Genomic DNA, 23231 nt, shown 5'->3' with positions numbered 1-23231 from the left:
ACTCCCAGGAAACTAGAGAGACTTCAGTAACTGAGATGTTCCCCTCCTCTTAGATTAATAAACAGTGCATTATAGCTTGCAATCATGAGAAAACTTAAGGTCCTGGCACAATTATTGGGACACTGTGCACTTTAAATAAGATTTGATTCCCTAGAAACAACATGCTTCAGAGTTACAGCATAGAAAACATAAACCAGGATTTGTTACAGAACATTGTTTCTCATAGTAACATACTATTTAAAGATATATAAGCAACATGATTCCTCTCAATAAATGGCTCTGTTGAATTATCAGCAATTCCATCTCTTTATTTTCAACCTCCACTAGCCCATTTGGCCCCAACAGAGGGAGACAGAGAATACTTCATAGTGGGCTTAGTCCTAAAAAAGGAATTACCAAAGATCTTCATAAGTATATTTAATAGGGGAAATCAACATTGAGTGTTTCTCAGGGAGGAGGGAACAAGGATGTACAATGAGATGTTGACACTACCCTGAATATACTAACAAAGGCAGTCTGAGAAAGCCTGGCTTCCCATGCTAGGTATCTTTAAAAGATGCTAATCAGGGCAATCTGGGCACATCATGGTTTGGGAAACTTGAGTTTGTAGGATGTACCTTTTATCATTTCCAATGAAAAGAAGGGAATAAACCGGTTTCAATATTCACATCAGGCTTAATTCCTGTCTCTTCCCTTTGCAGACATCTCCCATTCTGTGCCTGTAAAACCTTTTATACATGGGTATGTAGGGCTTAGAGATAAAGAATTCACATGGAAAGGTGTATAAGTAAAAGCTCCACTGATTGACAGTCTAGACAGATGCCTTAAGGTGCAAGACAAGATAGGATAGGAGGAGCTGGAGAGAATAGCACACTTTTTTTTTTTTTTTTTTTTTGAATGTCTGGGAGAAGCAAGAAAGATGGTGAAAAATCTGAGGATTTTGGATTTGAAGGAGATTCAATTCAATAAACATTTATTAAATCTCTACTCTGAGCCAGACATAGTGCAAAGTATTGGGAATAACAACAACAAAACAGTTTTTACCTTCAAGGAACTTACTCATGGGGGAATACTGTACACAAAAGGAAGCTGAAAAGCAGGAAGGAAGGTACCAGCCATCCTGAACACATCCCGTGGATGAAAAGTAGAGAGTTTAGTTAGGAAGTCCAGATCTCAACCCTAGGCCTCCAACGGGAGGGTATATGAGAGAGAGAATATGTTTAGTCTTGGCAAAGCTAGTGGAGCAGGCTGCCATTTGCTTCTCTAACCCATGTTACAGATGAGGAAACCAGGCAAACAGGGTAAATTGACTTGGTCAAAGTCACACAGTTGAAAGTATCTGAGATTAGATTTAAACTCAGGAAAATGTCTTCTTGATTTCCGGTCAAGTCCCTTAAGTACAAATTTGAGGATGTTACTGATGAGAGTTAGGGAAGGGGGGGAACCCCTCTTGGGTCGGTGGAAGGATAGTCCCGTGATGGTGCACAGTGTCCTCTGTAAATGAATTTACAGGCCTGAAAACCTAGATTGATAAAAGGGTTTATTGTAGGGATTTGGAAGTAAGGTTTAGTTTGTAAAATTGAGGGTGGACAAGAAAGGGCACCAGATTAGGTCCGGTGGGCAGAGACCCTTGGCATGACTGACATAAGGATGCCATGCTTAGGACTTCTGCAAACGTGACTCCAAAGTAGCCCCTTTTATAATGGGGGCTCTTGGTGATCTTGAAGGTGGGTGGAGTCTCAGGCTCCTGACGGGGTTTCAGCCAGGGCCTGCATTGAAAAGAATTCAATGGGTTTATACTGTGGGGGTTGGGAAAACTCAAGTTAGCTCAGATCTGGTGAGGGCTGGGGGACTAGGATTTATGAATCAAAAGATCCTAGCTTAAAGGGACCTCAACTCCCATCATTACTAGAATTTTGATGTTATTAGGATTATGAAGAAGAGTGGTAGGTAATGGGGAATACCACATTTGATATTAACAATATTTCTGTCCCCCGCCCTATCATCAGTGCCTAATGATTGAGTGTTCATTACATCTGACTCCATTTCTTTTCCAGGCTGCAGACATTACTCCTGAAAATGATTCTTATACTTATTATACATGAGGAGTGATTGAGTGATCAAGTCTCTTTGTCTCTGTCTCTTCCTCTGTCTCTGACTGTCTCCCTCTCTCTCTGTCACACACACACACTCATACATACAGCCTCAGCTTGTTGATAGCTAACATAATAGTCCTTATATTTATTATACATAAAGAGTGATCAAGGGGATCAAGTCTTTCTGCCTCTGTCTGTCTTCTCTCTCTCTCTCTCTCACACACACACACACACACACACACACACACACACACACACACACACACACACACAAACAGCCTCAGCTTGTTGATAGCTAACAGTAAAATTGAGAAGTGGGATAGACTTTCTGGTGGTGTATTTCCCCCTTCTCTATACTACCTGTCATCTCTCCTAACCTTACTATGCCTTATGGTGTTTCCTTCAGATTCCATTCTCCTTACTATATGTAACTACCTTTTAGGCTATTAAATCACTTTCAGGATTGAGTCTCCCAGCTAAGGGCCCACTCCAACCTCACTGCATGGTTTCCTTTCTCCTAGCTAATTGCAAGTTATACTAGGGAACTGGTTTTTTCCTTCATTAATCATTAAAATCTCTTTCCTGGATCCGTTATGAACCACTTTTTCATATTTACCATTCCTGGCGTCTATTGTATCTCTTCCATCTGTCTGTAACCTCTTCTCCTAAATAAACCTAAATTTGGCCAAGACAATGGCCTTTGTGAATTCTTCTCCTGACTGATGCTCAGTATTTGTTGCCTACAAAGCACATCATTTGATACGGTCAATGGGGAATGTTATATTTGATAGTAACAATATTTCTGTTATGTAATAAGTACTTAATGATTCAGTGTTAATCTCATCTTAAAATCCCATCTTTCCCCAAGTCCCCAGACGTTCCTCCTGGGTTTTAGAAAGGGGGATTTTCTGGCACAGCAGAAGCTTAAAAAAGATGGACTGAGTGCCCCTGAAAATAGAGGGCTGGGGCGCGGGAGGGAACGCTGGAAGAGTGGATCTGGAGGATCTCTCTGAGGAGCGGGAGGATTGGGATTCTGAGGGTTATCGAACCGGGGCAGTGACGGCCAAGTCTCCCACCCACAGATACGGAGATACCCCTCAGCTTCCGCACGTATCACAGCAGAAGCTGGGCAGCGGCCGGAGCCGGAGATCCGCGCCAGCTCTGGACTGATCTAGATCGCGGCGCAATGAGCCTGACAAGTAAAAGCGCTGTGTACGTGCGCGCTAGGACCAGAGCTGTCTTGGGGCGGAGCCTCCTATGACGCCACTCTGACCGACTGAGCGCTAGAGCCTGCACACGGAGTTTCTAGCAATTTCTGCGGATGAATTGGGAATTTATTTAGCCGATATTTTACAGCCACTTCTCTGTCCGGCTTCTCCTTTCCCGTCCAGCTCTCCACAGAAGGAGCGCCTTGAGGGCAGAGAGCGCCTCGGTTAGCGCCCGTCACCCCCGCCGCCTAGCGCCTGCAGCCGCGGCCTTAAAGTCCCTTTAAGGCCCAGTGGCTGCGCCTGCGCTCCAGCCGAAAGACTACATTTCCCAGAAGCGAGGAGAGGAACCTCCGGTACCTCCGGATGCCAGAAGCGCGAGCAGGCGCAGTTGGGAAGATGTCTGTTCCCAACCTTTTCCACTGCCTGAGGAGGAGGTTTGGGAAACACGTTCCCCACGTGCGTGAGTGGCTGTGGGCGGGAGCGCTCTGGCTTGGGGCAGCCCTGGCGGAGAGAGGGGCCCGCGGTGGGCGGGAGCGCCAGATACTGTGGGGTTTGTGGGCATCAGGTAGTGGGAGGCCCCCAAGTGGGCTGGGGCCGGTCGGAGAATTCTCAGGGGCCGTTCTCTGTGGCAAGTGCGGGTTTAGTTAGGAGCGATTACTGAGAAAGTGAAGGCACCGGGAACGGTGAATGTGAAATAGAATGGGAGAGGGGAAGACAAGTTCCTCAGCGAGACTCACTGTAAGCCGTAAAAAGGGAGCACCCCATAAAGGGGCGTGTCTAAGAAGGCCGGCTAAGTCCTGAAAGGGACTCAGCCCCTACCAGTGCTAGTAGCTGCAGTGAGAAGGGGGGAGGGGAAGCGTGGGGTGTTGGGGGAGAGACTACTTGGCATGGGGGAGGGGAAGGGGAAACCAAATGGCGGAGGGCCCTGGGGACCGAACAAAGGCAGGCCGAGGCCTTGGGAGGGCCCACAAGCAGGTTTTGTAGGGGAAACTTCACCTGAGGACCGGACTGGGATTTCTGACTGGGCCCTGGGCGTGTGGGGAGAGCTGGAGGCCCCTGCTGAGGGCGTGTGTGAGGCTGTGACGTGGACTGAAGCGGGCGGGACTCAGTGGGTGGGGCCATGGAGCTGGGCTGACCTCTGTCAGTGCTCGCCCTGCTTGCTGCAGAGATCAATTCTTTAGTCTGTCTTGGTACAGTTCCTCGTCCTTCCCCATTCTTTTAATTCCGTTCATTTCAGTTAAATTGAATTTCTTACAAATTTTGAAAAGTGGGCCGGAGGTCCCTGAACAGAAGGGGCCTGAGACCAAACCTGAAATGTGTGGGGCCCGTTCCCGGCCCTTGTTGAGTAGTGTCTGGTAAGTGGGAGTGACTTGCGGCGCTCGGGCTTGGAGTGTTACCTGAAGCCAACGTTGGGTGACGTCACAGTCAGTCACGGGACCCAGTAGTAGAGATGAGCGGTCAGTCTGTGACTTGCCGCGCTTCCTCTGCTCTCGTCACGGAACCTTTATGAGAGTCTCTGTACAGTGAAGGAGTCCTCAGTCTGGCTGTTTCTGGAAACAAGTGGATTTTCACTGTCCCTGTTTGACAAAAGGTCACATCTCCCAGTTTCACAGCTGACTGAAAAGTACAGGAAGCAAGATCCCACTGCACTTAGTGTTTGTTGATTAAAAAAGAACGGTTTTCACTCAGGGAAATGTACAAGGAGAGTTTACATCAGAATCATTCAAGATCGGTAGATAGCTACAGCATGGCAGATAACCCTGTGCAGTGATGCTCTGATCCTAAATATGGATGTTTGCCAGTGGTCTCTGCTGTGATGGAGGCCACCTAGTGTAGAGTCCAAGGGACTGACTGGTGAGGGTCTGGACAGGCTTCTTTTTGCATAGGAAATTGTGCTGCTTTCGTTCAGCCCAAAAGATCTCTTGAGAGAAGTCTGTAATTACCCAAAGCAGTTAGCAGTAAGTGGTGTCAGGAAGTACCACGAGAGGAGTGTTTGTCCACATGGGAAATTAGAGAGTCCTTGGATGACCCCCAGGCTTCCTGGGAAAGCAGCGTTCTGCGTGTTTAATACCAGGCATTCTGCCGGTGTTGTTACAGGTCAGAATGATTGGGAGTGCCACAGTCTCCAAAGAATTACACATTCATTTCACACAGAGGACAATTTAGAGGCCTGGGGTAGATGTGAGAAGGTTCCATGTCAAACAAGGCTGAACATGGAAGAACAGGATTTTAGGTGTCTTTGGGATCATGTGATGGGGAAGGAAAACGGGCCAGTCATGCAGCAGTTGTCAGAGATAACAAGGGCACAGCCAGAATGTTCCTCTAGTGTCCTGGAGAGACCAGGGAAGAGAAGAAGAAAGCTGTATTCCTTTGGAAGGACATGGCTGGGAGACACATGGGGGGCAGAGGTAGAGATGGACTCTGAATGCCAGCTTGTGAATCCATGGCATTGGAAATCCACTGCAGCATTCTCCACTTGGCCTTTCTGTTAGCAAGTGTACACTTGAACCCATCAACCTGGACTGGAGAGAGCTTTAAGGTATGAAGCCCCCCCGAGTATTTGTATTGACTGTAGTTATTTCAAGTGGCATTTCTCTTTCTGTCTCTCGCTGCTGGACTTTGTGGGTAATGCGTCCAAATGCCAGTGATTTCTGCGGGTTCATTTTATGTCTTGAAATTTTGCTCAAGAGATTAAGTCTTTCAGGTGGTTTATTTTAGTTGATTCTCTAGCATTCTTTAAATATGTCATCATATCTTCTGCAAAGACTGAGAGGTTTTTCCCTCCTCGCTTTTGCTGTTTATCCAATTACTTTTTCTTCTCTTATTGCTGTAGGTAACATTTTAGTACAATAATGGTGGAATTGCTTCATCCCTGATCTTATTGGGAAGGCTTCTAGCTTAAATTCATTGCAGAGAATGTTGGCTGTTTGTTTAATGGATAATAGTTAGCATTGTAAGGAAACCTCTCTTTATTCCTATTCTCTCAAGTGATTTTAAAAGGCTTGGGTGTTCTATTTTGTCAAAAGCTTTTTCTCCATCCATTGCATAATCAGATGATTTCTTTAGTTTTTGTTATTGATGGGATAAATTAGGCTGAAATTTAGCTAAACTTCAATTAGCCCTGCATTTCTGATACCATCCAATCTGGTCCTAATGTATTATCCTTAGGATGCATTTCTGTAATCCCCTCCCTAATGTTGTATTTAAAATTTTTGCATCAGTATTTCCATTGGATTGTATGAAAGTAATGTATAATTTTTCTATCTTTATTTGGTTTCCTAGTTTAGTAATCAGTATCACATTAATTGTTCTCTAAATTGGTAAAATTAACTTGTGAATGCTTCTGACCCTCTGGATTTTTTCTGGCAAGTTCATTGATGGCATGCTAGTTTTTTTGTTCTCTAAAGTTTCATCTTATGTTTTATTTTCTGTTGCATTCATCTGGACAATTTATATTCTTTGAGATATTCATCCATTTCCTTTAGGTTTTCATATTCATTGGCATATGTTTGGGCAATATCTCTCCTAGTTATTGATTAAATTTACTCTTGAAAGATGGCACTTTCAGCCTGTTCATTTTTGATAATGGTAAATTGTTTTCCTTCTTTCATTTTTTCAGTGGGTGATGTGGGAGCGATGCATGGAGTTCATTAGCTTTAGGGAAGTGTACCATCACCTGCCACATAAAGAGACCTTTATCTCAGGTCCAGGTATTTGCTGACCTTGGCCAGGGCACCATGAAACTTGGAGTTTAATCAGCTCTGTTCTCATGAGCTCAGCATGGGCACCATGTGTGTCTGCAGGCCTTCCCAAGGCAATCTGACTTGAGATAAAACCTGATGCAAAATGACTTTACAGAGTAGAGTAAATGACAAAATTCTTCTGGAAAAACAATTGATCAAGAATTTCAAGGGAATTAATGAAAAAAAAATGCAAAGGAAGCTGGCCTAGCTGTGCCAGATCTAAAACTATTATAAAATATATTACTATGCTAGTAATACTAAAACTAGTATAAAGCAGTGGTTATCAAAACTAGTTGTGGCTGGCTCAGAAATGAGTCATTGATCAATGGAATAGATTCACAAGACACAATGACTACTGTTTGATAGCTCAAAGATTTCAGCTTCCACCACAGGAACTCACTATTTGACAAAAATTACTGAGAAAAGCAGAAAATACTGTGGCAGAAACTAGGCCTTGACCAACACTCATTATCCTGTACTAAGATGAGTTTGAAATAGGGTCACAATTTAGACATAAAGGGTAAAACTAAAAGCAAATTAGGAGAACAATGGATAGTTCACCTCTCATATTTGTGGAGAAGGAAGGAATTTATGGCCAAAGAAGAATTAGAGAGTTTTGTACAAAGAAAACCATGCAGATTAGAAAGGAAGCAGACAACTGAGAAAAAAAAAAATTACTTACACTTTTCCTGATAAATACCTCATTTCTAAAATACATAGAGAATTGTCCCAAATTTATGATAATATAAGCAGTTTCCCAACTGATAAAGGATCAAAGGATATGAACAGTTTTCAGAGAAAGAAATTAAAGTCATTTCTAGTCATATGCAAAAATTACTAAATTACATTGATTAGAAAAATTCAAATTAAGTCTGAGGTAACATCTAGATTGACTAAGATGACAGGAAAAGATAATGATAACTGTTGGAGGGGAAGCAGGAAAACTAGGACACTAATGCATTGGTGGTGGAATCATGAACTGATTCAGTTATTATTCTAGGGAACAATTTGGAACTGTGCCCAAAGGGTTTTAAATTGTGCATACCCTTTGATCAGCAGTGTCTCTGCTGGGTGTGCATCCCAAAGAAATTATACAAATAGGAAAAGAAACCACATGTGCAAACAGTTTTTTAGTGGCAAGGACCTGGAAAAGGACTGGCTGAATAAATTGTGTTTTCCCCCTTTTGATCAGGTATTTCTTACAAAGCATGATAATATGTTTGGAAGAATTGTACATTTTTAACCTATATTTGATTACTTGCTGTCAGGATAGGAGGACGGTGTAGAGAGAGGTAAAAAAATTTAGAACATAAGGTTTTGCAGGAGTAAGTGTTTAAAAGTATCATTGTACACATTTTTTTAAAAAGGTATTAAAAACTAAAAATGAAATAAAGTTTTAAAAAACAAACTATTTCATTTTTTGTTTACATTTTGAGTTTTATGTGTCTCCATCTCTTCCTCCCAATCTTCCGTTACTAGATGGCTTTTGAAGTTTCTTTCATGTCTCACACTAAGATCCTATGGTTTTTCAGAATTTATTGACATTTCAAGATGTTGCTGTGGAATTCACCCAAGAGGAATGGAGCTATTTGGATCCTGGCCAGAAGGACATGTACAGGGACGTGATGCTGGAGAACTATGAGAACTTTGTCTCCCTTGGTAAGCTAACTTCTTTTCAGTTATCCAAGCAGCATTCATTTATCTCTGACTGAGTACCAGGAACTGTGGTAGTCACCAGGAGACAAAGGAAAAATTAAGACAGGTACTGCCCTCATGCAACATCTGAACTATTCAGAGAAGCCACAAAGAATCTAGTTGTCAATACAAAACAAGTTATTTCTAAGGGGATGGCAATTGCAGGTAGGGGGAAAAGCCTCATTCCAGAGATGGCTGTCCCTCTGCTAAGCTGTGAAAATAAATTAGGGTTGCAAATGTTGAAAGGCAAAGAAGAGGGCATGGCAGAGTTGGGAGAGCATTCATTCCATGCTAACCTGCAAAGATGGCAGGGAGAGAGAGTATCATGTATGAGCCACTGCAGTATCAATGAATTCCATTTGTCTATGGCTGTGTGTGGCTAAAGAGCTTGGCTGAATTTGAATTTTCTGGACTGAGGGGGAGAATCATACAAATACCTTTAGAAAGAGATGCCCTTGGGCAGTTGTGAGCAGTTATTGCTCTTCCCAGACAAAAAGTCCTTCTTTGTCCAGCTGGAAATCAGCAGCTTCATTCTGTAGCCCTGCAGAATTTACTTTCACACTCTGTTCAGCCAGGCTTCAGGTTCTCCATAGAGCCCCAGGGCAGAGGAGGAAAGACTTCTCCCAGCAGACTAGGAGTGGGTGAACGTGACCCCATCTGTCCTGTGTCTGCACCAAAGGCTCTGTCCCTTCCCTTAAGTTTGCTAAGGAAAGCATCCTTCAGGTGTCACTGATGCTTCTCCACTGGCATTTCGCGACATGTCCTTTTTCTGTAGAGAGAGACCAGGACTGAGTTCTGAGGTGTCTTTGTGTTCTCAGCACTTCCCACTTATTTCTCCTTGAGCAGGGCTTCCAATAACTAAACCAGCTGTGATTTCTCATCTGGAGAGACATGAAGACCCCTGGCTATCAAGGGAAGAAGACCCCAGATGCATTTCTGAGGGTGAGTAATAACCAGGTGGATAGAGGTGCAGTCCCCTGAGTGGCAGCCCTGGACTGAAGGAGCCTCAGGGTTCTAAGTTCCAGTCTGACCTCAGACACTTCCCAGGAGTGAGACCATAGACAGGTCCCTTAACCCTGTTGATTTCATCTGTGACATGATGTGGAGAAGGAAATGGCAAACCCTTCTGACATATGAATCTCTGCCAAGAAATCCCTCAGAGGGGCTTACAAAGGGTCAGATGCAGCTGAAAACTCCTGACCCCGAAATCTAGGCAGGAACAGGACTCACTGCCAGTAGGAGCTTGGCTGGGTCATTAGAGTGAGTTACCTTGGAAATGTTGGGCTTGGAGCTCTCTTTCAAGGTACATAGATAGGCCTGAGGAGAGAGGAGCTATGGTTGTTCTTCCTGTACTACTCCTGTAACCTCACCTTTTATGTCAAGAAATGTTGTTCTAAGAAATCTGTTCTTGTATTTCTCTCTAGTCTCAGAAAAAGCTGTAATTCTTATAGACTTCTAATCATGTGCTGAGGCCTATCCTTTATTTCCTTAACTGTTTTCTCTTCTTAAATCCTTAGATTATTTTTTCTCTTTGATGAGTCTTTTCTGAGAGATAAATGGAAAAGTACTTTCATGTATAATGAAGCCTGACCTCTATTTAAAAAAATCAAACCTTGGCCACATCCTGTTGCCTGTTTTATCTTCCCCCCAATTTGTCTCATTCTTTTCAGTGACAGAATCTATAAAGATGCCATCTATACCTTCTATCCTCCTCCTACTTTCCCTTTCCTACCTTTAATTTGTGCAATCAGCTGTCTCTTTCTACTGCTTCATGGAAAATTGTCTTTAAGATCATTTAACAATTATATATGTAAGTAAGGACTTTAGTAATAACCATAACTAATATTTGTAGTTTGTTTACTAATGTTTAACCAACATTTGGGATGGATGGTTTTTGTATTTTGAAAATCCATAACATAACTTCCCCATGGTCACCTACCTAATAAGTGTCACAACTGGGACTCACAGTTTGGCTTTCTATTTCCACAAATTTAGGGATTTTCTTGGTACAGGAAAACATAGAACAAGGTCCAAGGATTTGAAATGTGACCAAATGTAAAGAGCATCAGCTATTTTCAGAGCCTCCCTTTCACACTTAGTGTGACATTGGACAATTCACTTCATCTCTCAATGTTCCCTTTCTATTGAGATCTTGAGTTCTGCCCAACACTTTGTGACTCTGTTTGGGGTTTTTTGGTGGAGATCCTAGAATGGTCTACCATTTCCTTTTTCAGCTCATTTGACACATGGGAAAACTGAGGCCAACAATATTAAGTGACTTGTGCAGTCAAATTGAGGCCAAATTGAATCAGGAAGATACACTATGGCAGTAAAACCTCCCTGTTCAATAGTCTCAGCAGCTCTCAATCTATGACTTTGTTGGAAGATAGCCACCTTCTATAAGGAGTTCCTTCATCTAGAAATTGGTTACATCTATAAAATCATAGCTTCAATCACGAGCTCTTCTTCAGTATTATCAGAGATCCACTTGAAATGTAATACTCTGTAGTTTTAGAATTATTGGTTTTTCTTTCTGAAAATTTAACTGTTTTTGAAGTGTTGGGCAGTTATGTTTCTTTCTCCTCACCTGTTTTTGGGCTTCAACTCCTTCTTGTTTGTGTTTCTTCTTCCTTGTCCATCTTAGTCCCCCTTCTTTCTAATAGAGGTGACTGAAACTAGAATTGAGCATAAAGTATTTTTCTTTTCCTCACAACATTGAGCATTGGCTGCTGACACTTTTTTCTGTTACTTTCAGATTCCCCTGTTGAGAAAGGAGAATGTGAAATCAAGGAATCAACTCCAAAACAATGTATTACTAGCAGAGAGACATCCAAAGAGAGAGTCATAAAAGATAATTTCTGCAAATCTAAATCGGGAGATGCTTGGAATCATGACACTGGATCAGAAAGGCAGATAAACAACCCAGAAAAACAACCCATTAAGCTAATTGTTAAGCACAGCAAAACTTCATGTAACAGAATTTCCATACTGAAGAACTTTTGTAAATTTAATAAATACAAAAAGCTTTTCAGTTATGACTCAAAACAGAATCATTCCCATAGAGTGTTTTTTCAAGGAGAACCTCATAGAATTGATGAATGTGACAAAACCTTCCACATCAATTCATGCCTTAATGTACATGGAGGAATTCAGCCTGAAATGAAATCTCATAAATCTGGTGAATGTGGTAAAACTTCCAGCTATAATTCATACCTTGCTGTTCCACAGAAAAATCTTCAGGAAGAAAAGCCTATTGAACAATGTAATAATGATAGCAAAACTTTTCATCAGAGGGGATATCTGTCTCAATATAAGAGAATTTCTATTGGAGAGAAATCCTATAAATGTAATGAATGTGGGAAAACTTTCAGCCTTAAGGGAACCTTTAATAGACACAAGAAAATTCATGCTGGAGTGAAACATTGTAAATGTAAAGAATGTGGAAATGCTTATAAGGACAAGGCATTCTTTAATAGACATGAGCGAATTCATACTGGAGAGAAACCTTATAAGTGTAATGAATGTGAAGCCTTCAGGTTGAAAAGATGCCTTGTTGTACATGGAGCAACTCATAGTGGGGAGAATCCCCATGAATGTAATGAATGTGGAAAAGTCTTTACTCAGAAGGATCACTTTAATAGGCATAAAAAAATTCATACTGGAGATAAACCATATATATGTAAAGAATGTGGGAAAGCCTTCATGTTTAAAGGAAGCCTTGATATACATATGGCAACTCATACTGGACAGAAGCCCTATAAATGTAATGCATGTGGAAAAGCCTTCAGGTTGAAAAGATGCCTTGCTATACATGGAGAAACTCATACTGGGCAAAAGCCCTATGAATGTAATGCATGTGGGAAAGCCTTCTTCCGGAAGGATCACCTTAATAATCATAAGAAAATTCATACTGGAGTGAAACCATATATATGTAAAAAATGTGGGAAAGCCTTCACGTTTAAGGGAAGCCTTGATATACATGAGGTAATTCATACTGGACAGAAGCCCTTTAAATGTAATGCATGTGGAAAAGCCTTCAAACTTAAGGGAACCCTTAATATACATAAGAAAATTCATACTGGAGTCAAACCATATAAATGTAATGAATGTGACAAAGCCTTCAGGTCTAAGAAAGGACTTGAGGTACATGAGGCAAGTCATACTGGGGAGAAACCCTATAAATGTAATGAATGTGGAAAAGCCTTCACTCGGAAGGATCACCTCAAGAGGCATAAGAAAATTCACACTGGAGAGAAACCTTATGTATGTAATGAATGTGGAAAAGTCTTTAGGCGTAAAGAAGGCTTGGATGTACATGAGTTAGTTCATACTGGGCAGAAACCTTATAAATGTAATGAATGTGGAAAAGCCTACAGGCAGAAGGGAGGCCTTAATACACATAAGAGAATTCATACTGGAGAGAAACCCTTTAAATGTAATGAATGTGGAAAAGCCTACCAGCAGAAGGTAAGCCTTAATACACATAAGAGAATTCATACTGGAGAGAAACCCTTTCAGTGTAATGAATGTGGAAAAGCCTTCCGGCAGAAGGCAGGCCTTAATTCACATAAGAGAATTCATACTTGAGAGGAACCCTTTAAATGTAATGAATGTGGAAAAGCCTACTGGCATAAGAATATAATATAAGAAGATAAGAGAATTCATCCTGGAGAGAAACCCTTTAAATTTATTGAATGTGGAAAAACCTTCAGGGAGAAAGGTCATTTTAATTCATATTAAAAAAATCATAACTGATATGAAACTGTATATGTAACAAATGTGGAAAAGTCTTCAAACCTAAAGAACACCTTAATTTATATAAAAGATTTCATATTGGAGTGAAATCCTAAAAATGCAAGAATTGTGGAAAAGCATTTAAGTGTATTGAAACTTTTAAAAGTAAAAGAAATTCATACTGGAGGGAAATTTTTTCAATGTTCTGATGTTGAAGCAGACTGTAGCTGAAATCCAAACTTTGCATAATAAGAAAATGAAAAAAATAGAGAAAACTTTTTTGTACAGCTCAAACGTTAAGAAATATCAGATAATTCATCCTGGTGAGAAATCTTAAATGTAAAGAATGTGAGAAAGCTTTCAAGTAGCAGAAACAATTTATTTTGCATAAAAATATATTCACTAGCTCAAGCTGATATAATACCTTAAGCTTTCATACTGATTGAGCAGTTGGGTTTGGAACAACAATCTTATGTATCTAGGGAACATGGAGGAGTTAAGGAACAGGATCCAAAGAGGAATAGATTGAGATATTGACACTTTTGGACAAAAGTTGTTTAAAGATAACTAGACAATCTCAGAAGTTGAACACAGTATGGATTACAAAGCCAAGTAAACTGCAGTTTTACATCATTCTATGCAAATAAAAAAAGTTTCGCTTGTTTCATTGTACTTAAAATGGAGACCAAATAAATGAAGATAATTTTCAACATTCATTTTTTCTAAGATTTTAAGCTCCAAATTTTTTCCCTCCCTTTCCTCTCCCCTTCTGAAGCAATGTGATATAGGTTATACATGTACAGTAATTTTAAACATATTTCCATATTGGTTATGTGAGGGAAAAAAAAAACAAAAACAAATGGGAGAAACTATGAGGAAGAAAACAAAGGGAAAAAAAAATAATACTATGCTTGGCTCTTCATTGAGTCTTCATAGATTTTATCCCAAATCTATTAGAATTCTCTTGAATCAATGTATGGCTGGATAGATTGTTAAAAGAAAGGGGGAGATGTTAGGATTATAAGGTACTAACTCAGGTTGTCTAAACAATTCTCTAGCTCAGAATTCACACCTTTAGTTAACATATTTAAAAGGAGTTTACACCTTTAAAAGAGTTTATACCTTTGGAATACCCACAAGCCCATTCTCTGGGAGGATATAAGGAGCCACCAAGGCTGCCTCCTGGGAGATTGAGTTTGGATGGCAGTCTGGATTGAGTCAAAGAGAAGATGTCCTGTGGATTTGCAAGTCCAGCTATCCCACACTTTTGGAGGGCAAGGCTCCAAAAGCCTCCCAAGAAACATGCTCACAAAGGAAAAGATTATACAGAAAAGAAACCTCCTCCCAGAGAAGGATTACAATTGAGAGACGACAGGACATTACAGTTGATCATCAGCACAGTGTTGCTGTTACAATGTTCTGCTTCTGCTCACTGTACTGAGCTTCAGTTCATGCAGGTTTTTAGAGTTTTTCTGAATTCTGTTTGCTCATTTTTTTTAAGAACAATTGTAATCCATATCATTCATATATAACGATTACTCAGCCTTTCTCCAATTGATGGCCATCTTCTCACCTTTTTTTTTTTTTTTTAATCAAGACAAATAGCTACTCTAAATATTTTTGTACACATTATCCTTTTCCCTGTTAAACAATATCTTTGGGATCCAGAATTTGTAGTGGTATTGGTGAAAGGGTATGCATAGTTTAATTGCCTTTCCAGTCATTTCAAATTACCTTCTATAATGGTTGAATCAATTGATTTGAAAATTGCCTGTTTATATCCTTTGACCATTTGTCAATTGTATAACCCAATTGTATATTTGAGAAATGTGAGCCTTACCAATTGTTTCCCATTTTTTCCCCTTTTAATCTTGGTCGCATTATTCTGTTTGTGCTAAACCTGTTTAATTCATTATAATAAAAATTTTCTATTTTACATCTCATAGTGCTCTCTAGCACTTGTTTACTGAAAAATTCATTTTTTTATAATTTTGGAAGATCAACTTTTCTTTGCTCTCTTGATTTTCTCATGTTATCTAACCTTTGTGCTTAAATCATATACCCATTTTGACCTTATCTTGGTATGCAGTTTAAGGTTCTTGTCTTTATGTACTTTGTACCATATTGTTTTCCAGTTTTCCCAGATATTGTTGTCAAATAGTGAATTCTTATACCAAAAGCAGGGGTCTTGGAGTTCATCAAACCCTTGGTTATTAAGGTCATTTATTACTTGAGTCGCTTTTTCCTAATCTATTCTGCTGATCCACCAATGTATTTCTTAACCAGTACAGGATCTAATACTAAGAATGATAGTTTTGTCTTGTCATTGCTTATTCTGAGTCCATCAATTTCTTCTCTAGCAATAATGGGTAACATTTCCAGTACAATAATGGTGATAATGTGCTAGGGTATGGGACCCTGCCAAGAAGGGAGTACAGAGGTCACCTTGACCTTTAGTGCACAATAAGTTTTCTACCACATAGTAGAAACTCACCCAGGTTGAGCAAGGAGTAGTGATTTGTGATCATGGGAGCAGGATCAGCCTGAGGGTCACAGTGCAATTGCTTTTCTCCCCTGTGAGCAAGTTGCTAGATTGCTGGATCTACTCTCCTCCCATTGGTAGATGCCATGCATAATGCAGAGATCATGAACTGCTTTTCTAAATAGTGATTGGGAATTGCCTACTGTTCACCCACTGATCACACTGCAAAAATGTATATCAGCAAGGATGTACAGCATAATAAATTGGAGCTCTTTTCACACTCTGTGAGTCTCCTGCCTCATTCATCTCTCCTCTGAGATCAAAGGGCTCATATACTTTGAGTGCTTAAGATGGCTGCAATAATAATGGGTCTCCTTGCTTCACCTCTGATCAGACTGGGAAGACTTCTAACATTTCCATAACCAATAATGTTATCTGGTGGTTTTAGATAGATAGTAATTATCATTTTAAGGAAAACTCCATTTATTCCTCTCCATTTAATAGGAATGGATGTTGTATTTTTTCCAAGGAGATGACCATAGTATTTCTGTTGGTTTTGTTATTGAAAGGACCACTTCTGCTGCTAATTTTCCTAATCTTGAAGCAACCCTGCATTATTGGTAGAAATTCCATCTCATTTTAGTGTGTTATTTTGGTAATAAATTGCTATAAGCCCATTTCTAATGTTTTATTTTAAATTTTTGCTTCAGGTTTTACTAGGAAAATTGGTCTATTGTTTTCTTTCTCTGTTTTGGCTATTGCTAGGTTAGGAAATCACTACACTGTTTTATAAAAAGTTTCCTTCTTTGCCTGTTTTTCTAAATAATTTATATAGTGTTTCAGTAAATTTGTCTTTAGTAGAATTTTGCTAGAATTCAGTTGTAAATCCATCTGGCTGAGAATATTTTTAGGAAGTTTACTGCTGCCTTGTTCAATTTTTCTTAAGTCTGACCTCTATTTAAACCATTGCTTTATCCTGTTGCCTAATTTATCTACTAATTTATCCAATTCTTTTCCCTGACAGGTTCTAGAAAGATGCCATCTACATTTTGTCTCCACTTTGTACTCTCTCTAACCCAACTTCCATTGGTGCAGTTACCTTTCTATTTGCATGATTTCATGAAAAATTAGCTTTAAGGTCACAACTGATTGTGATAATAACAATAGCTACCAGCCCTTTATTTTTTTAGCAGACTTTTGGATGTGCTGTGTGTGTATTACTCTCCTTTTCACAGAAGAGCTATGAAAATCCATGCTATAACTCACTCCTGGTCTTAAATGCCTCTTAAATGTCACAACTGGCTTTCTCTGAGGAAGGAAGAAGGGAAGAAGAGAGAGTTTCAAGTCATGGCTGTCTGTCCTGTCCTCTGGGTGTCACTGTCCCTGTAATGGAGAGAGAAGGTAAAACTAAAAGAGTCACCCCTAATAAAGTTGTTGCTTGTCCTTTATTCCTGAAAATTATAATTACTTCAAGGAGGGGATGCCCTGACAGGAAATGAATTAGACTTGAGTGAGGGAAGGCTCTGCAAGGTTACCAGCCTCCCTTTGTTCTGTAGAACCATCTGGGTCCATCCAGATCAGGATGACTGGAAATAGCTCTGGATATAGGAAGATATCTAAGTTATCTTTAATCAGTCTTAGTTTGACTGAGAGAATGCCTATTCAGTGATTAAGGTTGGTAAGAGCAGAGTACCAACGTGGTGATCAGAAGAACTGGGGTAAATCCTGGCTTTTTCAGTTAGGGCAATTTATTCAACCTTTTCTGGGTCTCAGGGTCCTCACTTATTAAATTACAGGCTAGAACTAGACAAAGCATGTTAACTTTTTTTCCAACTCCTTTCACCACTCTATACCTGAGAATCAATCAGCAGGGTTTCTTACCTTTTTGGAGTTCAGAGCATTCCTTTGCAAATGTCAGTGTTTTTTCTAAGCTTTAATAGAAATTTGGTTTCTAGTTTTTCTGGTTTTAATTGTTTTCTACATTTTATGTTTTATTTCACTAATTATATTATTAAAATGATAGTATGATTGGGAAAAGTGGAATTTTTTCTTTGAATTTATTTTGAAATTTTTTCAATAGAGAATTTATCCATTCAAATAATTTATGTTCAAAATTTTGGGAAACATTGATTTGGTGTATTTAAAATGGTAATCGGGTGTAAATTGGAACATTCACCTATAAATTTGATGTGGAAGGCACCTTTGACATTGTTCTAATCAGGGCTCTTCCATTAATTTAGAATTGAAATTTAAATCAATACTATATTGAATGAGATTAGTAGGAAAAGAAATCCAATCCATGGCAAGGTAATACATTTGACACTTTCAGTGCTGGATTCTGGATGTATTCATCATAGATCATTAGTGTAAGGCAGAATGGTTGTCAGAGTAAATTAGATGTGAAAGAATTTTCCCTAGTACTTCCTCTTTGTGTGTGGATAGTCTTTTTCTCAGTTACAAGGATTGGCTGAAGGTAGATGAAACCACATGAAAAATACTTTATATATGGCTGAATCAGGCTAACCCCTGGAGTAGCATTCATATCCTACCTAATTCTGTGACTTTTTAGGTGTAGGAGGCTGGAGTGCTCTCTTTAGTATTTTCACCTGAGAAATGAAGACATTAGGCAGGGTAAACTTCCAGAAACCTTCCTCCAAATCTGTGGGCCTCTGGGGTTACTGTGGATTTACCTTTCCAGTTTAATTATGGCTCCTAACATGTGTGAAATTTCACTGTTTGCATCCCACTTCTGTACAAGAATTCTTTTTATCACTCTTGTTTTATTTGTAACTAGCCAGCTAGTAGTTGGCTGCTTTGGCAGTGGATAGATTGCCAGGACTTAGGAAACTAAATTTGGCCTTAAAATACTTTGTAGTTATAGGACCCTTGACAAGTCACTTTAATCTGCTTTACCTTAGTTTCCTTACCTGTCAAATGTGCTGAAGAAAGAAATGGCAAACCACATCAATGTTTTTGTCAGGAAAGCTCCAGTTAGGGGGTCATAGAGTCACAAAAAACATAGAGTTGGCAAAAAACAAAATCCATTTTAGCTGCCCTTTTCTCAGTTCTGAAAGGGATGATATATACTGGAACAGTGTGTTTTTTAGTACTAAGGTTCTGTATATGGTCTTATTTGATGGGATGGATTTCATATAGACTTCTTCCCTGAAACTGAATTACTCTGAATAAAGATCCACATGTTAGAGAAGAGAATGTATATTTCAATTTCCTTTTTTTTTTTAATAAAAGTTTTTTTTATTTACAAAACATATGCATGGGTAATTTTTCAATGTTGACCCTTGCAAAACCTATTCCAAATTTCCCCCTTTTTCCCCTTACCCTCTACCCCCCCCCCCAGATGTCAGGTAGTCCTATATATATATATATGTTAAATAGTTAAAATATATGTTAAATCCATGTATTTCCATTTCTTTTTTTAAAAAGTTTTTATTGGTTTTGTATGCTACTTGCATTCCACAAATCAGCCAGCTAAATAGTGAAAGACTTTCAAGAAGGGAATTGACCCTGTCCTTGGGGGGGGAGGAAAGTCATTCTCTCTGCCCCCACCTTTCCCTCTCCTTCCCCCCCCCCCTTAACTTGGTAATTAAGATTCCTGAAGAACATCATGACAATAAGTCTCTTTTTCTCAGAGTACAATATTTCAAACATAAGGAGCACTTACCAGGTCCTGCCCATTTAGTCTAAGAATATTTTGATAACAGGAAAATGTTTGTGACACTGATGCATTGTTGGTGGAGTTGTGAAAGAATTCAGTCATTCTGGAGAGCAATTTGGAACTATGCTCAAAAAGTTATCAAACTATGCATACCCTTTGATCCAGCAGTGCTACTACTGGGCTTATATCCCAAAGAAATACTAAAGAAGGGAAAGGGACTTGTATGTGCCAAAATGTTTGTGACAGCTCTTTTTGTAGTGGCTAGAAACTGGAAAATGAATGGCTGTCCATCAATTAGAAAATGGTTGGGTAAAATATGGTATATGCTCTCTAAGAAATGACCAGCAGGATGAATACAGAGAGGCTTGGAGAGACTTACATGTACTGATGCTGAGTGAAATGAGCAGAACCAGGAAATCACTATACACTTCAACAACGATACTGTATAAAGATATATTCTGATTGAAGTGGATATCTTCAACATAAAGAAGATCTAATTGACTTCCAGTTGATCAATGATGGACAGAAACAGCTACACCCAGAGAAGGAACACTGGGAATTGAATGTGAACTGTTTGCACTATTGTCTTTCTACCCAGCTTACTTATACCTTCGGAATCCAATTCTTACTGTGCAACAAGAAATTTGGTTTTACACACATATATTGTATCTAGGTTATACTGTAACATATTTAATATGTATGGGATTGCTTGTCATCTAGGGGAGGGAGTAGAGGGAGGGAGGGGAAAATTTGGAAAAATGAATACAAGGGATAACGTTGTAAAAAAAATTACTCATGCATATGTACTGTCAAAAAATTATAATTATAAAATTAATTTAAAAAAAAAAGAAAATGTTTGTAACATGAAACAGCCAACTCAAAACATCCATCACAGATTTCAAAGTTGTGCTATTTATTACATGAATTAAAAAGGGAAAAATAAGTTTCCTCTGATGAGATCAGGATGGCAATTTCTAAGTCAAAATACACATTTGACAACTTCCCAAAGACTTTCTCTCAAAGTGTACATTTATTTAGGAGAAGAGGCTAAAAGCAAATGAAAAAGCAAAACAGGGACAAGGTGAGGTGAATATTTAATCGTTTAGAAAGAGTAATATGGTTATCAACAAAAGGACTTTGGAGAAGTGATTAAAGGAATTTGCCATGAGGGGTGAATATGCCATTGATTTGCAGCTTATAACCATAAAAGTGTTTGGCAGACTAAATATTACTAATTATAGTAAGAAGAAACAGCATTAAAAGGAAGACTCTAGGAGAAAGGCATAGAAACTCCCAGGAAGCTAGAGAGACTTCAGTAACTGAGATGTTCCCCTCCTCTTAGATTAATAAACAGTGCATTTTAGCTTGCAATCATGAGAAAACTTAAGGTCCTGGCACAATTATTGGGGCACTGTGCACTTTAAATAAGATTTGATTCCCTAGAAACAACATGCTTCAGAGTTACATCATAGAAAACATAAACCAGGATTTGTTACAGAACATTGTTTCTCATAGTAACATACTATTTAAAGATATATAAGCAACATGATTCCTCTCAATAAATGGCTCTGTTGAATTATCAGCAATTCCATCTCTTTATTTTCAACCTCCACTAGCCCATTTGGCCCCAACAGAGGGAGACAGTACTTCATAGTGGGCTTAGTCCTAAAAAAGGAATTACCAAAGATCTTCATAAGTATATTTAATAGGGGAAATCAACATTGAGTGTTTCTCAGGGAGGAGGGAACAAGGATGTACAATGAGATGTTGACACTACCCTGAATATACTAACAAAGGCAGTCTGAGAAAGCCTGGCTTCCCATGCTAGGTATCTTTAAAAGATGCTAATCAGGGCAATCTGGGCACATCATGGTTTGGGAAACTTGAGTTTGTAGGATGTACCTTTTATCATTTCCAATGAAAAGAAGGGAATAAACCGGTTTCAATATTCACATCAGGCTTAATTCCTATCTCTTCCTTTGCAGACATCTCCCATTCTGTGCCTGTAAAACCTTTTATACATGGGTATGTAGGGCTTAGAGATAAAGAATTCACATGGAAAGGTGTATAAGTAAAAGCTCCACTGATTGACAGTCTAGACAGATGCCTTAAGGTGCAAGACAAGATAGGATAGGAGGAGCTGGAGAGAATAGCACACTTTTTTTTTTTTTTTTTTTGAATGTCTGGGAGAAGCAAGAAAGATGGTGAAAAATCTGAGGATTTTGGATTTGAAGGAGATTCAATTCAATAAACATTTATTAAATCTCTACTCTGAGCCAGACATAGTGCAAAGTATTGGGAATAACAACAACAAAACAGTTTTTACCTTCAAGGAACTTACTCATGGGGGAATACTGTACACAAAAGGAAGCTGAAAAGCAGGAAGGAAGGTACCAGCCATCCTGAACACATCCCGTGGATGAAAAGTAGAGAGTTTAGTTAGGAAGTCCAGATCTCAACCCTAGGCCTCCAACGGGAGGGTATATGAGAGAGAGAATATGTTTAGTCTTGGCAAAGCTAGTGGAGCAGGCTGCCATTTGCTTCTCTAACCCATGTTACAGATGAGGAAACCAGGCAAACAGGGTAAATTGACTTGGTCAAAGTCACACAGTTGAAAGTATCTGAGATTAGATTTAAACTCAGGAAAATGTCTTCTTGATTTCCGGTCAAGTCCCTTAAGTACAAATTTGAGGATGTTACTGATGAGAGTTAGGGAAGGGGGGGAACCCCTCTTGGGTCGGTGGAAGGATAGTCCCGTGATGGTGCACAGTGTCCTCTGTAAATGAATTTACAGGCCTGAAAACCTAGATTGATAAAAGGGTTTATTGTAGGGATTTGGAAGTAAGGTTTAGTTTGTAAAATTGAGGGTGGACAAGAAAGGGCACCAGATTAGGTCCGGTGGGCAGAGACCCTTGGCATGACTGACATAAGGATGCCATGCTTAGGACTTCTGCAAACGTGACTCCAAAGTAGCCCCTTTTATAATGGGGGCTCTTGGTGATCTTGAAGGTGGGTGGAGTCTCAGGCTCCTGACGGGGTTTCAGCCAGGGCCTGCATTGAAAAGAATTCAATGGGTTTATACTGTGGGGGTTGGGAAAACTCAAGTTAGCTCAGATCTGGTGAGGGCTGGGGGACTAGGATTTATGAATCAAAAGATCCTAGCTTAAAGGGACCTCAACTCCCATCATTACTAGAATTTTGATGTTATTAGGATTATGAAGAAGAGTGGTAGGTAATGGGGAATACCACATTTGATATTAACAATATTTCTGTCCCCCGCCCTATCATCAGTGCCTAATGATTGAGTGTTCATTACATCTGACTCCATTTCTTTTCCAGGCTGCAGACATTACTCCTGAAAATGATTCTTATACTTATTATACATGAGGAGTGATTGAGTGATCAAGTCTCTTTGTCTCTGTCTCTTCCTCTGTCTCTGACTGTCTCCCTCTCTCTCTGTCACACACACACACTCATACATACAGCCTCAGCTTGTTGATAGCTAACATAATAGTCCTTATATTTATTATACATAAAGAGTGATCAAGGGGATCAAGTCTTTCTGCCTCTGTTTCTGTCTCTCTCTCTCTCACACAC

General features: G+C 39.6%; 1 protein-coding gene across 2 annotated transcripts; it reads left to right on the top strand.

Moving 5' to 3' along the window:
- Nucleotides 1-3344: 3344 nt before the first annotated feature.
- On the top strand, nucleotides 3345-15411 carry LOC141554169 (uncharacterized). 2 transcript variants are annotated; one of them, XM_074285787.1, is made up of 4 exons: nucleotides 3345-3760; nucleotides 8580-8706; nucleotides 9589-9684; nucleotides 11498-15411. In XM_074285787.1, exons 1-4 carry the CDS (start codon nucleotides 3668-3670, stop codon nucleotides 13327-13329), a joined length of 2148 nt encoding a protein of 715 aa, XP_074141888.1. In that variant the 5' UTR covers nucleotides 3345-3667; the 3' UTR covers nucleotides 13330-15411. The 2 variants fall into 2 exon arrangements, with proteins under 2 accessions (XP_074141888.1, XP_074141887.1); XM_074285786.1 differs by lacking the exon at nucleotides 3345-3760 and adding an exon at nucleotides 4202-5843.
- The last annotated feature ends 7820 nt before the right edge of the window (nucleotides 15412-23231 follow it).

This window comes from Sminthopsis crassicaudata, chromosome 2 (assembly GCF_048593235.1).
Source record: "Sminthopsis crassicaudata isolate SCR6 chromosome 2, ASM4859323v1, whole genome shotgun sequence".
Classification (NCBI taxonomy): Eukaryota; Metazoa; Chordata; class Mammalia; order Dasyuromorphia; family Dasyuridae; genus Sminthopsis; species Sminthopsis crassicaudata.
This window is presented reverse-complemented; position numbering and strand designations above follow the sequence as displayed.

Excerpts from the sequence above, each read along its gene's own strand:
- LOC141554169 (XM_074285786.1), top strand. The coding sequence starts at position 5,730 with ATGCCAGCTTGTGAATCCATGGCATTGGAAATCCACTGCAGCATTCTC. Across the intron at positions 8,707-9,588 it reads TGAGAACTTTGTCTCCCTTG|GGCTTCCAATAACTAAACCA; the intron begins GTAAGCTAACTT and ends CTCCTTGAGCAG. Across the intron at positions 9,685-11,497 it reads CCCCAGATGCATTTCTGAGG|ATTCCCCTGTTGAGAAAGGA; the intron begins GTGAGTAATAAC and ends TGTTACTTTCAG.